The sequence below is a fragment of the Coenobita brevimanus genome, chromosome 77 (assembly GCF_032717465.1).
Source record: "Coenobita brevimanus isolate Jiangsu-jjx chromosome 77, ASM3271746v2, whole genome shotgun sequence".
NCBI classification, from domain to species: Eukaryota; Metazoa; Arthropoda; class Malacostraca; order Decapoda; family Coenobitidae; genus Coenobita; species Coenobita brevimanus.
In genome coordinates this window covers 10,824,964-10,843,378 of record NC_137030.1, presented here as the reverse complement: position 1 = coordinate 10,843,378, position 18,415 = coordinate 10,824,964, and the positions used below count along the sequence as shown (strand labels likewise).

The 18,415-nt window shown below is 42.0% G+C and overlaps 1 protein-coding gene across 1 annotated transcript; it reads right to left on the bottom strand.

Annotated features, from left to right (window-relative positions):
- Positions 1-477: 477 nt before the first annotated feature.
- LOC145408463 (uncharacterized) lies at positions 478-18,133 on the bottom strand. Its single transcript, XM_080279192.1, has 3 exons — positions 18,092-18,133; positions 12,163-12,206; positions 478-889 (listed from the first exon to the last, which is right to left on the bottom strand). Exons 1-3 carry the CDS (start codon positions 18,131-18,133, stop codon positions 739-741), a joined length of 237 nt encoding a protein of 78 aa, XP_080135318.1. The 3' UTR covers positions 478-738.
- Positions 18,134-18,415: the final 282 nt, after the last annotated feature.

Sequence of the window (18,415 nt, the reverse complement as noted above, 5' to 3'; positions counted from 1 at the left end):
CCCCCCCTCACGCCATTGTCTTGGCAAAGGACCTGTTACCAGTGACCTGGCTAGTAAAGATATTCAGGGCCAGAATGATTCCCCAATCGATGACAATGTGGAGGACAATGTTTACATAGCATTAGAAGAAGAAACAGCCAGAAATAATGATCAGGTAATATGGCAAAAAAAGGTCAGGTATGGTGATTAGTTAGTGAGTGAAACAATGCTTATAATGCCTTTATTACTGCTTGAAAACCAATATACTCTCATACTACATATACATTCGTACCAAGTAAATAAATAAATACGGTTTATGAGTGGATAAAATAGTTATCCTCCCATAGAACTCGTTTTCTTTGGTGCCAGCATGTTAGAAAACCCAGTCAGGTAAGGAGGAACTCCTACCTGGATTCGGTATTTTAAACCTCAGGTGAGCGATTTCTCTATGAATTTTCGATGTTTCTCACCAAAAGCGAAGGTTTTAGCCAAGAAAAAGTTTTTTCGAAAATACCTCGGGACTGGGGGTGCGGAAAACCTCGGGATGTGAGGGGTTAAAGGGCATTTTGGCCCACCCACGGTATTAAAAGCTCCCCTATTATTCTAATTTTAAATTTTCATCACGGCATCCATAGAAAACATGCAGCATAGACAGGGAGTACATGAGTGCTTCAAGATATAATAGTCCCATATCTGTGACAAGAATAGTTTCGATACCATGGATACTTTCTCGTAGGCGGGTCATCATACCCCACCTTACTAAACTTCCCTGCACCATTTGCCACACCCAGCAACCAGACAGCATCGGTACCCGGGCCCCTTGTCGGAACACTCACTGTCGCACTGGCACTGGTCGTGGTACCAAATGCAGTAGATTCCATAGGAGTAAGGGTCGGGACACAGACCATACCTGGGGAGAAGAAAAGCATAGAAATAATCTCCTGATAGCATTCAGAAATTGTCGTGCAGAGAACATCCTCCTCCTCCTCCTCATCATCATCATCATCATCATCATCATCATCATCCAGACCTTTCCCACCCACAAACCCGCAAGCTGTGTGAAGTAGTGTTTAGAGGGCCAGAGATAAAAAAAAAATCGATAAAATTACATAATCAAATTGTGCCCATTAACAACACTCCCATCCACTCACCATTCACGCCCACGAGATCCTGGCTCCACAATCGATTTTAAACATTCTCCTTAGAGCGTTCAGAAATTACAACAAACGTTAGAACACTCCTTATAGCATTCAGTAAATGTTTATTTTAATATCCTTAGCTCAGAGATGATTGGCACCACCATAAATATAGGTGACATTGTAGCCTAGCCCTGGACCTCTACGCTTGTAATTAGGAAGAAAAGAGGATTGGATGAGAGAGAGAGAGAGAGAGAGAGAGAGAGAGAGAGGCTACATAAGTACATGCATACACATACAGTACACTCCTAGATTCATACATACATACATACATACTCGTAGATACGTGTACAGACATACATAGTAGTAGATATATTCATGCATACATACTCGTAGATACACTTTTTTTTTGTGAGGAAGAAGGAACCAAAGGCCACGAGCCCGCGATTATTGTTCCTTCCAAGAGAAAAACAAAATACAAGAGAGAGCCAAATTCAAGATCCGATCATTTCGAGATGCCTGGACACATTGCGTTTGAAAGACTGGAGATCATAGGAAGCAGGAAATACAGACAGAGGGAGACAGTACCAGAGTTGACCTGTTGCATAAATGAAAGACTGGGAGTAACGGTTAACTCTTGCATTAGAGAGTTGGACAGAAAATGGATAAGAGTTTGCTGCTAGACGGTTCCTCCGCGCCCGTCGTAAAGGTGGAGGAATGCACGCAGACAGTTCAGAGGAGCAATGACCATTGAAGTAGCGATAGAAAAGTGATAAAGATGCAACAGTGCGACGAAGAGACAGAGGTTTTTTTTTTTTTTTTTTTTAATGCGAGGAAGAAGGAACCAAAGGCCAAGAGCCCGCAGTAACAGTTCCCTCCAAGAGAAAAACAAAATACAATAGAGAGCCAAATTCAAGATCCGATCATTTTGAGATGCCTGGACACACTACGTTTGAAAGACTGGAGATCATAGGCAGGAGGAAATACAGACAGAGGGAGACAGTTCCAGAGCTGACCTGTTGCATAAATGAAAGACTGGAAGTAACGGTTAACTCTTGCATTAGAGAGTTGGACAGAAAAGGGATGAGAGTTTGCTGCCAGACGGGTGCTACGCGCCCGTCGTAGAGGTGGAGGAATGCAAGCAGACAGTTCAGAGGAGCAGTGACCATTAAAGTAGCGATAGAAAAGAGATAAAGATGCAACAGTGCGGCGAAGAGACAGAGGTTGAAGGGAGTCAGTAAGAGGAGGAGAGTTAATGAGACGAAAAGCCTTTGACTCCACCCTATTGAGAAGAGCTGTATGTGGGGAGCCTCCCCACACATGAGAGTTGTACTCCACACAGGGGCAGATAAAACCCCTGTATATAGTCAACAATTGTGAGGGGGTAAAGAAAGAGAGGAGTCGGCTTAGCACACCCAATCTCTTGGAAGCAGATTTTACAAGAGATGTAATATGATCTTTCCAAGATAAGTCCCGAGTAAATGAAACCCCAAGCATGTTCAAGGATGATGCAGGATTAAGCTGAATATTATTAAACATTAGTGGGTATACCTGTGGAAGATTTTGTCGGGTTGACAGGTGTAAGAACTGAGTCTTAGATGCATTAAAGACAACCATATTATTTTTACCCCAGTCAGAGATATGAGCCAAGTCAGACATTAGGTGTGCCATAGCCTCATCCCTTGTTTCTTGAAGTAACTGTTGAGATGGGCGTTGCGGGAACCAAATGGAAAGGTGAAGGGTGGAGTCATCAGCGCATGAGTGGATAGGGTTAGATGTACAGCTTAGAAGATCATTGATGAATAAGAGGAAGAGAGTTGGTGATAGGACAGAGCCCTGAGGAACACCACTGTTGATAGATCTAGGAGAAGAACGATGGCCGTCTACGACAGCGGCTATAGAACGACCAGAAAGGAAGCTAGCGATGAAGGCACAGATAGAAGGATAGAAACCGTAGGAGGGCAGTTTGGAAATTAAAGATTTATGCCAGACTCGATCGAAAGCCTTTGAGATGTCAAGTGCAATGGCAAAGCTTTCGCCAAAGTCCCGAAATGAGGATGACCAGGAGTCTGAAAGGTAGGTGAGAAGATCGCCAGTGGAGCGTCCCTGACGGAAGGTTGAAGGGAGTCAGAAAGAGGAGGAGAGTTAATGAGACAAAAAGCCTTTGACTCCACCCTATTGAGAAGAGCTGTATGAGGGGAGCATCCCCACACATGAGAGTTGTACTCCACACAGGGGCAGATAAAACCTCTGTATAGAGTCAACAATTGTGCAGGGGTAAAGAAGGAACGAAGGCGGCTTAGCACACCTAATCCCTTGGAAACAGATTTTACAAGAGATTTAATATGATCTTTCCAAGATAATTGCTGAGTATATGAAACCCCAAGCATGTTCAAAGATGATGCAGGATTAAGCTGAATATTATTAAACATTAGTGGGTATACCTTTATACCTTTATATACCTTTATACGTTTCTGTCCGGAATCGTGCTAAGTCTGTTCTTCGCTCTACTAAAAATAATTTCATCCGTACTAAATGCTCTCAACTCTCCAATTCGAATTCTTCCCGCTCCTTCTGGCACCTTGCCAAAAACCTTTCTAACAACTTTACCTCATCATCCTTCCCTCCTCTTTTCTACTCTGATGGCTCTGTAGCTATTTCTTCTACTGATAAACCAGATCTCTTCACTCAGACTTTCTCCTCCAATTCCACCTTAGACGATTCCGATGCTGTTCCTCCATCACTTCCCCCCTCTGACTTCCTCATGGCTGACATTAAAATTTCTTCAGCTGATGTTTCTTCTGCCATCACTGGCCTCAATACTAACAAGGCATATGGGTCTGATGGAGTCCCTCCTGCTGTTCTCAAGAACTGTGCTTCTGTGCTTACACCCTGCCTAGGCAAACTCTTTCGCCTTTGTCTATCAACTTATACCTTTCCTTCTTGCTGGAAGTTTGCTCTCATTCAGCCAGTCCCAAAGAAGGGTGACCATATCCAACCCTCTAACTATCGTCCAATTGCTTTAACATCCTGTATCTCAAAATTCGAGTCAATTCTTAATAGAATAATTTTAAAGCATCTTTCCTATCACAACCTTCTTTCTGATCGTCAGTATGGGTTCCGTCAGGGACGTTCCACTGACGATCTTCTCACCTACCTTTCAGACACCTGGTCATCCTCCTTTCGGGACTTTGGCGAAAGCTTTGCCATTGCACTTGACATCTCAAAGGCTTTCGATTGAGTCTGGCATAAATCTTTAATTTCCAGACTGTCCTCTTACGGTTTCTATCCTTCTATCTGTGCCTTCATCTATAGCTTCCCTTCTGGTCGTTCTATAGCCGCTGTTGTAGATGGCCATCGTTCTTCTCTTAGATTGATCAACAGTGGTGTTCCTCAGGGCTCTGTCCTATCACCTACTCTCTTCCTTTTATTCATCATTGACCTTCTAAGCTGTACATCTAACCCTATCCACTCATATGCTGCTGACTCCACCCTTCACCCATCCATTCGATTCCCTTAACGTCCATCTCAGCGGTTACTTCAACAAACAAGGGATGGGTCTATGGCACACCTAATGTCTGACTTGGCTCGTATCTCTGACTGGGGTAAAAATAATCTGGTTGTTTTTAATGCATCAAAGACTCAGTTTTTACACTTATCAACCCGACATACACACATACATACGTAATCGTAGATATATACATACATACATACACCATCGCAGATACATACATACATACTCGTAGATACATACATATATACTGTTACGGAACAGAGAAAGATAATGTACACTTTAAGTGAGAATACTAAAAATCACTACTGTCCCGTAAAGTTCCAGGTTCAAAACAAAAGAGTTAGGTAAAATTACAAGTTAAAGTTTAATGCTCAAACTAACAACTAAACATTCAGGACTCATAAGGATAATGTAATGGCAAAAAACAGGTTAAATATATGGTTAACTGCAATAGCCTATATTAACACGAAATTAGCAAGAGTAAATTTATCTAAGTCAGCCCTGATAAAATGAGAAAACCAGATAATACTCAGTGAATGCAAGATATATTATTACAGATACAAAATATTATTACCACTGGTTGACAATATGAATTACAAAAACTTTACTAGGCCTACGAATCAACACCTTATGCTATACAGTACAAGAACAAAATGTAATAACACTTATACTCAAATTACACAGCTGCTAGATGGCTGGAGACTTCCTGAGCACTCACAATAATAACAACTGTACAGGGGAGGACAGAGATGTGAGCAAAATGAGGAGTAGATCTAAGTGGCAATTAATGCAGAGACTGAGCTCATTATATAGGGGCCGGCAGAGCTTAATACAACTTGTAAGAAGGACGCGCAAATGAAGCCATAGGGGACAAAGAGTTGACAATCCTGCTCTGAACAACAGAAAGAACGACTTACTCTACTATAAGGGTAGAAGGGGGGAGTGAGGTAGAACAAGCTCGTGATCAAACATGCAGCATACTGTATGTTAGATGATGAAATCATAGGCTATGTAACACCTCCCCACAAAGGAAAAAGAAATTTACAAAGGAAATTTCTTATTTCTCTAAAAACAATCTGTCTAAAGTCTAGATAAGCAATCTGCAATAACATTTTCTTTCCCCTTGACATGTTGCATGTCTAATGAATACTTCTGAAGAAGTAGACTCCATCTTGTCAATCTCTGATTTTTGTCTTTAAACTTACTAAGGAATTTCAGTGGGTTATGATCGGTATAAATGACTATGGGGTCAAAACCAGAACACAAATAAAGTGAAAAATGCTGTAAACCCAAAATCAAGGCCAAAAGCTCTTTCTCAATAGTTGAGTAGTTCTTTTGAGGTGAAGTGAACTTCTTACTGTAATAAGATACAGGGTGTTCAATACCCTGATCATCCTCTTGCAGCAAAACAGCCCCAGCTCCTGTATCACTTGCATCAACAGCCATCTTAAAAGGCTTAGCAAAATTTGGAGTAGTGAGCACTGGCTGACTTAATAGGATAGCTTTAAGTTTGCTGAAAGAGGATTCACAGTTATCGGTCCAGACAAATTTAACTCCCTTTTTCAGTAGGTCTGTAAGTGGTGATACAAGAATAGAAAAGTTAAGAACAAATCTCCTGTAATAACCTACCATTCTCAAAAATCTTTGTAGCTCTTTCCTACTTTTAGGTCTGGGAAGATCACTTATAACCTGAACCTAAGCTGCTGCTGGTACAACATGTCCATCACCAATTACGTACCCAAGGTGCTGAACTTTAGCTTGACCAAACTCACACTTTGATAAATTAGCTACAAGATTAGCACGAACCAAACGCTCAAGAAATTTACTGACATGGCATAGGTGATCTTTCCAGTTGTCACTGAAGATTAGTACATCATCAATATAAACAACACACCCTGCCAAACCCTCTATTACAACATTCATGAGCTTCTGAAATGTGGCTGGTGCATTCTTCATACCATATGGCATTACAGAACATGCAAAAGTCTTTCCTGATGTTACAAAACATGAGATCTCTCTAGCACGTTCAGTCATAGGTACTTGCCAGTATCCCTTTAACAAATCAAACTTACTTATGTACCTAGCCTTTCCGATCTTGTCTATGCAATCTTCCACACGAGGGAGAGGGTAAGTGTCCGTTTTGGTTATCTGATTAACACGTCTGTAGTCGATGCAAAGCCGCTGTGACCCACCTGGCTTAGGGACTAGAGTGACAGGAGAACTCCACTCGCTCTGACAGGGCTCAATCATCTTGTGGTCCAACAGGTAGCCAAGCTCCTTCTGGATGAGAGGAACTTTCACTGGGTTCACACGGTAAGGAGGCAATTTAATTGGCTTTGCGTCTCCAACATCGACATCATGCATCAACACAGTGGTTCTTCCTGGAGTGGCACGGAACACTTGCGGGTACTCCTGCAGTAAAGCCGAAAACTCCTGCCTTTCCTCGGGAGGTAGATGAGAAAGCTTAGTCTGGAGATCACTCATGATATCAGGATTCTTCCCCAAACTATCACTCAGGCTCATGCTGCATGGGAGAACTCCACTTGCAGACTCGGGTGGAACAGCTACAGTGCAGAATGGGTTATTTTCGTCCCGCCTGTGATATAACTTTAACATGTTGATGTGACAAAGTTGCTTGTTCTTTCTACGATCTGGTGTGGCGATGACATAGTTGACATCACTGAGTTTCTTCTCCACGAAATAAGGACCACTAAACTTGGCTTGAAGAGGTTGCCCATGCACCGTAGCAGAATCAAAACCTGATCTCCTGGCTGAAAGTGGCGTAACCTGGACTTCTTATCATACCAAGTCTTCATCTTCTCCTGAGCATCTCCTAAATTCTCTCTCGCCAGCTGTAAAGCAGTGGACAGCCGTTCTTTGAACTTCATCACATACTCCAGCAGGTTGACGTCATTTTCCTCCGACAGCCAGCATTCCTTGAGTAGCTTAAGGGGTCCTCTTACTTCATGGCCAAACAGTAGTTCAAAGGATGAGAAGCCCAGTGATTCATTTGGAGATTCCCTTGCGGCAAATACAACGAATGGAAGACCTTTATCCCAGTCTTTCTGATGTTCCAAACAGTATTTCTTGAGCATCGATTTGAGTGTTTGATGATATCTCTCCAACGCTCCTTGGGTCTGGGGATGGTAAGCTGAAGACGTGATCTGAGTGATGCCCAACTCTTTCAGAGACTGCTTGAAAACATTTGACGTGAAATTACTTCCCCGGTCTGACTGTACCTCCTTTGGCAGACTAAACTTTGTGAAGAACCCTAGCATTTCCTTAACCACATTCTTTGCTGAGATATTTGTAAGTGGAATGGCTTCAGGATAACGAGTAGCCATATCAATCAGGGTCAACACATAAGAAAATCCTGAAGAAGTCTTAGGAAGACGGCCCACAATATCCACCAACACACGGGTGAATGGCGCCTCAAAAGGAGGAATGGGAACTAGAGGTGCAACCTTTTTGGTCTGATTACACTTCCCCACAACTTGACAGGTGTGACAAGACTTACAATACCAAGAAACATCCCTGAAGATACCTGGCCAGTAGAAGTGTTTCAAAATGCGTGCCACAGTCTTCCTCACTCCAAGGTGTCCTGCCAAACTGGAATCATGAGCCACTCTAATGATATCCTGCCTACAAACACAAGGGATGACAACTTGATGTACAACCTCCCATTCACAGTCGGCTGATGCTGTTGGGGGTCTCCACTTCCTCATAAGTACTCCTGACTTTATATAATAACAAGTAGAAGCACCAGCTGACTCTTCCTCACTGCAAGCAGAGTTAGCTAGACCTTTCAACTCAGGGTCAACAACCTGCAACTCAACCAACTCTTGACGAGACAAATTATCAACACTACGGGGTACTGCCTCATCTGGTGAGTGGTCCAAATTAGCAAGAAAAGTGTCAGCTAGGATAACATCATCATCATCATTATCCTCTAAGTCACCAGTAACTTTAGACTTAGCCCTAGTGACAGCACATGCAGAGAACACATCAGGGACATCACAATCCTGGGCCGCAGCCATTGGCTCACTAGACAACTGAGGAGCTGGACACACTTGACTTCCACCAATATCATTTCCAAATAAGAAAGTTACACCTGACATTGGGAGTGTCTCAACCAACCCAACCATAACGGAACCATTAACAAAACCAGACTCTAAATTCACTCTGCACAGAGGGACAGAGAAGTAATTATTCCCTACACCTTGTAAGATTACAGTTTCATCAGAGGAATTAACATTAGAGCCTAGAACACTGGTCAGCATAAGGGATTGGCAAGCACCTGTATCACGATATATTTGAACTGATTTCCTGTTATTACTGTCCAGAGGACTGACAAAACCATCAGACAGGAAATTGGCACATGAACTCTTGAGAGTGTCACCCACGTTACTGCTCAAAAGAGGAGCTTCATCGTAAGAATTTAATTTACCCCTCAAAGCAGGTTCAGTTAACTCAGTTAAAGAATTCTGGGAACTCTCAAGGGTGGACACTAGACCAATTGACTGAATATTTAAAGACTCCTTTTTGTTCACATCACGCTGTCTCCTGAAACATTTCTCCGTAGTATGACCAAGCTTACTACAATTAGTACATTTACTTTTCTGAAATCTAGAGGTGGAGCTGGTATTTACTTCCTGAGACACATCATCTTTATTCTCTTTCCTGTTACCTGTACTCTGAGTAGAGGCAACGTACTTACTCTCAGCTTTCCTTTTTTCTCTAGAATATCTCTTGTGAGTGAGAACATATTCATCAGCTAAAACTGCAGCATCAGACAAATTATCTATTCTTCTCTCATCAAGATATAGGCTTACATCATTATTAATACATCTTTTGAAGTCCTCCAGCAAAATCATCTGCTTAAATTTGTCAAAATCAGAATCCACATTCTTAGAATTTAACCACTGCTCTAACAGATCTTCTTTGATTTTTGCATACTCAACATGGGATTGCTTATCTTGCCTATAAGTTGTCCTAAATTTTACTCTATAGGCTTCAGGAACAAGCTCATAGGCCTTAAGAATCAAGCTCTTAACTACATCATAATCATCACATTGATACTGAGGCAAAGATGCATAAGTTACTTGAGCTTTACCGGTGAGAACAGTTTGAAGGGGTACTGGCCAATACTTTTTGGGCCAATTAAAACTTGTAGCTACCCTCTCAAACAACTGAAAATACTTTGTTAAATCAGATTCATTAAAAGGAGGGACAAGTTTAACATTTTTAGCCACATCAAAATCATCAGAGCTAGATGATCCAGTTTCACCTTGTTTCATGCGATACTCATGGTCTGCCTGAATCCTAGCTAGTTCAATTTGTGTCTGAGCCTGTGCCTGTGCCTCCTGAATACGAGCCTGAGACTCCGCCTCCTTAGCACGTGCCTGAAACTCAGCCTCCTGAATATGAGCCTGAGACTCTGCCTCCTTAGCCTGAAACTCAGCCTCCTTAGCACGTGCCTGAAACTCAGCCTCCTTAACACGAGCCTCCTGCAGAGCTAGCTGTAACTTAGCTATTTCAATCTGCGTTTGCTCATTTAGAGGAGTTACATTAAACAAGCTTTTATTAATCATGCCAACAATTTGATCTTTAGAATGATGAGAGTGAACTGCAATTCCCAATTGTTGAGCAACAAGCTTAAGTTCATTCTTTGTTCTGTTTTCTACATCACACACTGTTTGCACATTTGACAAAAAATCTTTGGCTTCATCAAGCGTAGTAATAGTAGACATCATGAATAAATCACAGTCACAAAATATCAAGCAATATCCTTATGATAATATCCTGAATATCCTGATAAGAGGTCGCCAAATTTATGTTACGGAACAGAGAAAGATAATGTACACTTTAAGTGAGAATACTAAAAATCACTACTGTCCCGTAAAGTTCCAGGTTCAAAACAAAAGAGTTAGGTAAAATTACAAGTTAAAGTTTAATGCTCAAACTAACAACTAAACATTCAGGACTCATAAGGATAATGTAATGGCAAAAAACAGGTTAAATATATGGTTAACTGCAATAGCCTCTATTAACACGAAATTAGCAAGAGTAAATTTATCTAAGTCAGCCCTGATAAAATGAGAAAACCAGATAATACTCAGTGAATGCAAGATATTTTATTACAGATACAAAATATTATTACCACTGGCTGACAATATGAATTACAAAAACTTTACTAGGCCTACGAATCAACACCTTATGCTATACAGTACAGAGATGTGAGCAAAATGAGGAGTAGATCTAAGTGGCAATTAATGCAGAGACTGAGCTCATTATATAGGGGCCGGCAGAGCTTGATACAACTTGTAAGAAGGACGTGCAAATGAAGCCATAGGGGACAAAGAGTTGACAATCCTGCTCTGAACAACAGAAAGAACGACTTACTCTACTATAAGGGTAGAAGGGGGAGGTGAGGTAGAACACGCTCGTGATCAAATATGCAGCATTCTGTACGTTAGAATTACACAAAGGATGATGAAATCATAGGCTATGTAACAATACATATTCGTAAATTCATAAATATATACAAACATACTCGCAGATACATACATACATACATACATTCATACATAAACAAGCAGAGAAAGAGACATCATATATATAGACAGATTAAAGCCGCCTGACATCCCAGCAGTGACATCCCGCCAAAACCCTCAACTCACACTTATACATCGTGCAATAATGTATAGTTCCGGTCAGCAGTTCTTTGACATTCCGAAAATGCATCAGAATCAGAATCTTCCTACTTAACCAGCAATATTCTAGCGAGATGAAAAGGTTGGAATCTTGCTTTGTTAGTTCTGAACCCCTGTGTGTAAAACTTGGGAGATCATCTTGCCGGAGCGAGCGAAGGGAACGAGAACACTAATAAAAAAGGTAGGTTTCAGCTATACCACTCACATCACGCAAAAGACGCTATTTCGAACACTGTTAAAGTTATAGGGAATATACAGTATGTACATCTTTGAAAAATTTATGAAAAGTTCCGGAATACTCGTTATTTAAGTGACATTTCTGACGATTCGCCACCTAAAAAAAAAAAAAAAAAAAAAAAAAGCAAATTCAGCACCAAACATCAAAAGTGGATTATTTCGGAGACTATTAAGGCTACAGTGGAGCTACTCACATTGTTGGAAAAAGAAGAGAAATAAAATAAAAACAAGCATTACGTAAGTGAAATTTCTCAAAAATCGCCACAATAGTTTTAAAAAAAAAAAAAAAAAGACCCAAACTCTGCCTCAAAAAAAAAAAAAATGAAGTTATCTCGGAAGTTACCAAAGCTACAGCGGATCTACGCAAATCGTTGGAAAGCTGTTCCTAGAGTGGTTTTGCTGAGCTGAAACGGGGTGATAGATTATTGTCGTATGAAAACAGACTATAGCTATATGACTGAAGGCAAGAATATGTATAAACAATCTTATACACAACTTAGGCTCAAGAATGTTTACAGATACATCTCAAGGACATATAAGTTGTGGTAAGGTGTTTGTTCCTGCTGACGACTGACTGACTTACGTGGGATCGGTGATGTTTGCCGGACGACCCACCTCGGCCATACCCTGCAAGGAGAGAGGGAACACATTAACGCCGTTGTGTGAAAAGTGGACAGATAAGAAAATAACAGCATGAAGTAAATAAATGAATAAATAAATAAATACAACACAACCACCACCATTACTAACAACAACAACACCAATTACTATACTACTACTACTAATACTGCTACTACTACTGCTGATGATAATAATAATAATAATAATAATAATAATAATAATAATAATAATAACAATAATAATAATAATAATCTATCTATTGCCAGACACCATAATCCTGCAAAGGGTGGCCATTTGACACTGAGTTAGTTGTTTTACAGGGAGGGGTACCAACCCTCCACCAACCCACTTGTTGACACGTAGGAAGCACGTATGGTTTGGTTATATGGTTACCACCCAGCGTTGTAAATGGTTTCTTGGCTTACAGGAAACCATCTGGCTTGTCACTCAATGTAAAGCCACCTGTAAAGGAAAGAAAAGGAATAAGAAGTGACAGGAAAGATAGGAGAAATAGGAAGAGAGGAGGGCAGGCAGAGAAAAAGAATGATAAAAGCTAAGGAAGTACACAGCACTACATCAAGTGAGTGGATGATGGTCGCCACCACCTACCACAATAATAATAATAATAATAATGATAATAATAATAGCAATAATAACAATAATAATAATGATAATAATCTATCTATCTATTATTGCCAGACGCCTCAATCCCGTAAGGGGTGGCCACAAACTTATCGCCTCCACGTCGCCCTGTCCCCCGCCATTTCACTGCCCTGCTCCCAGCTCACCCCCCCCTCTCACATATACCTTTCCACCCCATCCCTCCATCTCATCCTCGGCCTCCCCCTCCCTCTCCCCTCCTCCACCTCACTCACATACACTCTCCTCGTCAGTCTCTCACCCTCCATCCTCTCCACATGGCCAAACCACCTCTGTGTATTCCTCCTAACGCTTCCTATCACATCCACATCCACACCACAACGCTCCTTTATATCCTCATTTGTCAGCCTGTCTCTCCATGTGACTCCACAGGCTCCTGTTAAATAACTCATTTCCACTGCTCTCACTCTTGATTTATGTCCTTCCAAGAACGTCCAAGCTTCACTTCCATACGTTAGAGTTGGTATCACAATACTGTCATGTAGTAACTTTTTCACTTCCATGCTCATTTCCCTGCTTCTTATCACTGCTTTCAAGGAACCAGCAACCTTTCCTCCTTGTTGTACCCTTTCAAGCACTTAATAATAATAATAATAATAATAATAATAATAATAATAATAATGTCCAAACTCAGTCCAACGGTCTACTATTAATGATATTTTTGCTAATATACAATTTTAGTCAACTTAGGAAGGACCCTTATTGGTGTAGACCTGAAGGTGTTGATGTAGGCTCCTACTGACCCCCCTTCAAGGGAAGTAAGTCTTTTATAAGATGAATTAAACCATCCGACACCACGAGCGTCAGTAAGAAGAATGAAAACAACACCAAGAGGAAAAATCTCCGTCTGTTTATCATCCAGTCCTATATTACCCTATAAGCATAGTGCCCGGGACTAAGCTACTTATTCCCGACATTTAATACCAGTGTGATCAGTTACTACACCCTGAGTGGCATTATATGAGCAATAAGCCCTAACCTTTCCTCGGATGTAAATCCTTTTGGGTCACATTTGGTTGGAGCGCCTTAAATTACTAGACCACCAGGCGTCCACTGTGTTGTGTGGTTACCAGAAAACATTTGATTTGTTACTCGGTGCGCTTTCCTCTGTACTCCTTTGTAGACTACATCAGCTGAGTACAAAGGTACAAAGGAGTATGAAGGACAGCGAACAGCAACAGACCTGTTGGTCCTGTCGTTGCTGTTTGGTATAGGTTGTAACTAACAAATCAATTCTATTAGTTAAGGGCAAGGATCGAAATGCAGGAAGGACGGTGGGTGCCTCCACCTACCAAAAACCAAGGAAAGAGAGAGAGAGAGAGAGAGAGAAATGTAAGGTAATTAGGTACGGGAAGGAGGTGATGATGGGGGAAGGGAAGGAGGGAGAAGGAAGGGAGAGAGGAGTGAGGGTGACATGCAACCCGTCACCCCCCTTGTCCTTCGCCTCCACCTTTATCATAAAAGTAATACACACAAAAAGCTGCCTGTAATTTCAACCACGTAAATATCCTTCACCTTGCAAATTATAATGGCAGCTTTGTCTTCGTTCAAAATTGAAGATTTTATATTGAGTCAAAGTTACACTAGTTAATTTTACCCACAAAACAGAAATTATGTTACTGTTCAACTCTTTCCTTTATATAGCAACCCTCTTAATACAGAGATGTGCTAGAGGCTTGGGGTGGAGGGGGAGGGCAGTGGTGTAGAGTACAAATGAGTACAAAGGAAAGCAAACAGGAACAGACCTTATGGTCCTTTCGAGGCTGTTTGTTACAGAGTAGACTATGACTACGAGATTTAACTCTACATGCTGAAGGATAAGGATAGTAAAGCAAGAAGGCTTCCCCCGCCTCCAAACCCTCCAGTTAAAACTGGCAAGAAAACTTGAGAAAAACTACCATGCAGCATGGAAAAACTGACATGGAAATTTCATAGGAAAGACTGAAAGGAAAAGTTACATTCTATAATACATTATCTGTAAGCTATATGTATGAATAACCTGAAAAAGAAAGTAGTAAAGTAAAATGAATAATCGAATAAATAACTAACTAACGCATGACACTATGTACGAGTACGTTGAGTTAACGGGGCGTCTGCGGACACAGCATGGAATATGCACAGTGCACAGTGTGGATGTTCAGGGGTGGTGCGGCAGCCTTCCCTGGCACTATGAAGGTAGGCAGCAGTCAATCATGCTCCAGCTCCGTTCAGTCCACTGAGGCTAGGAACTTTCCCATGTGGGACAAGCACACAAGTCACCTCCTGAAGCAGTGACCCCTGGTACATTAAAAAAATCCCAACGGTGGCCACTTAACTAACAGGGACCCTCAGTGATCCACAGCCCATCACAGGTCGAAAGTATGAGTAGTGACCGTTAACTCAGGGCTATTTATGCATATCCTCGTTACACTAGTTAATTTTACCCACAAAACAGAAATTATGTTGTGGGGATTTTACCTGCGTCGAAATATGCCAGGTTTATGGAAGCATTGCGAAAATATCTTGTTGTTGTTGTTGTTGCAGATAAAATCAGGATAAACATTCACTATAGACAAATCATTAATCCTCCAGCTCCTATATTCACAGGTTATCCTCACACACACACACACACACACACACACACACACACACACATTTTATGTGTATGTATGTATGTATCTGTGTATGTATGTATGTATGTATGTGCGAATGTATGTGTACAGACAGGCACCCACTTTTTGATGCTGTGACGAGTGTAATGTACTTGTATGACCTCTACAGGCAGCCGTTCATCCTGCGCTGCTTTGGTTTTCCCAGCTCTCAGACCACAACACAGAAATACCTCCACCCCCACCCCAAGCAAACATCTCTACCTCACCAGAACACACCCAACACCTCCACCGAACACCCCCACCCCACCACAATATCCCCAACACTAACACCACAACCCCTTAATGGAGTGCCTGTCACCTTGAGATCCAGGCACGTATGGGGCAAGGGGGGGAGGGGAGTGAAGCGGATAACACTATGGCCCGTATTACTGACCATTAATGTATACATATCTGTCTATCTGTCTATCTACCTTTCTATCAATCGATCTGTCTATCTACATGTACAGTCACACCAAAAAGTATCGTGCAGGTAAGGCACGATGGTATCTGAAATGGCCATTATTGCTCATGAATTCTCGGTAAGATTTATTTGTAAGTACTTTGCTATACATATAATAACAATACGAACTAGATAATGTCATAAACAAGCTATATATATTGCATCCTTGAGAGAGCAAGTTTATCAGCGTGGGGACAAAATCCAGTTCCCAGTAGCCATCGGCCGTGTCTCAAATTGCATTGCGTCAAGTGTGCACCGATACTTTTTGGTGTAAGTGTACATACAGTATACATGTGGGTGGAAGTATGTGAGAGAGATATGTTATGAGACAGTAAAGTAATAGGTATTGGTGAGGTAATAGTAGTAGTAGTTGCCCCCTAGGCAGTCTGGCCGAACAGCCCCGAGTCCCTAAGGAAGGCTACGGCCGAGACCGGTCTTTCCCACAGAGCTCTCAAGGAGTGTACAGGTATGTTGTGTTGTTGGCGCAGAGGACTGTTTGTAATGCAGTTTTCCACAATGTGCCTAATAATATGGGCTACTGTGTTGTATCCTGGATATCCATCAGTGACGGAGTTATACAACCTCTTCTGATAACTTAAGAGGGCTGGATGGTGGGGCAGATGGTTAATGAGCGCGACAGAGGACAGGCTGGACAGGGGGAATCTCAGGTGAGAATATAGTCCAGGTGCTGTATAATCCCAGACTAATATTGATTCACTCGGGTTAGTACCAAGGGATGTCCGGGCTTCCCATGTCAGACAGTAAAGAAGTGCGTCTGTCAGACCATCGTATCACATAAGATACTTTCGTTTTCATTCTTTTCGGTGGTGTTGGTGAGGGACGCCTTCACGTGGCGACACCGATATGACCAGACTGTGGAGCTTCCCGGTTGTATATACGTCCACAAAACCCCTCCATATCTCCCGGAAGAGGATGTTTGATTGGAGCATGGATAATGGGGTACGGAAAAGGCACAGCTTTGGCTTGCAGTCCACCGGGTTCTTATTTAGATGTGGGTGGGGTTACAGTCATTACTACTAGGTCACTTTATTAGGCTCATGTTCGGACCGAGTCAGAGCCAATCGCGTCTGCTCAGGTCTTCTTAAATTTTATCCATTAAGGCCAGTCCCGATTCATTTAGGAATCCAGTCAGGTTTCGTAGGTCAGATCAACGCAGGTTAGCTGAGAGCCATTCAGGTCTAGTTACTTCGATTCAAATCCAATTGGGTTCATTTAGGTCACTTCAGATCCATACAGACCCTTCACGTCCAGTCTAGTTTAGTCAGAGCAATAAATAGCAGTTCAGATTATTTACAAGTCAGGTCAGGACCTTCCAGGGCCATGCAGGGTCAACTACGTTCAACAGGTCCAGTTAGATCAAGTCATGATCATTAATGTCACTAAAGGTTCCATCATGCCCAGTGAGGTCAGTTCGTGTCCGCTTAGTGCCATTGGTCAAAACATATTTCTGTCAGTTCAGTCCTCTCACATCATTTAACGTTCATGGAATCGAGCCAGGTCAGCAGAGACCGATCTGTGCAATGTCAGAAGGCGTGTACCAAATAACTGTCCTATGGCGTAAAATTGTTTTTTTTTTTTTTTTTTTTGGCGATACGGTACATGATTTAGTTCTGACAAGAGATCTCTTAGGTTGTGGGCTTCGTTAGTTTTATTCCTTTCAAGAGAGATCACTTCGGGTCGAGCCAGGGAAGGTGTGTCCCAATAATCAGCCTTATGGGTGAGCAATTCAGGCAGTTAAGGTGCAGAGAGTAATGTTTTCAGTCAAATCTTTCACCCTAGTAGAGGAACAGCAACAATAACAAAAACCAAGACGATGAATAATTAAGCATACACTTTTTTCACACACCTGAGGCTGTATGGCTGAAGTGCAGACACGTTGCAATTCGTTCCTGTGACACACACACAGCACAGCAAAGAGGAAGGATATCCATAAGCACTCCTAACTTTAACTTGTGCACAGAACTTTTTGTATATCTATTTATCTTCACTCTTGCAGCTACTTCAAAATCCAGTTAATGTGAAGATTAAAAAGTGGCAAAATACGAAACAACATAAACCCATTCAGTACAATTAGGGAGCCAGACAGACAGACAGACTCACACGTAAACTCTCCAACTCACCAAGATGAATGCTGTAAGGATGAGAATAAGCAGAGGTCTCATGCTGGCGGAAGACGTGGAGTGTGTGCGTGCACCATGGCTGAGGGGGTAATATAGCTTATTAGGAGAGGAAGGGGTGAAGGGGGAGAGTGGAAGGCAGAGGAAGAGGGAGGAGAGGGATGGAGAGAAGGAGGAAATGGGAGAGAGTGATTGAGGGAGGAGGAGGAGAGTGGAGAAGAGGAAAGGGATAGAGGCTGGTGATGGAGAAATGGTGGTGAAAAGAGAGAGAGAGAGAGAGAGAGAGAGAGAGAGAGATGGAGGAAGGGGATGGAGGGTAGGAGGGAA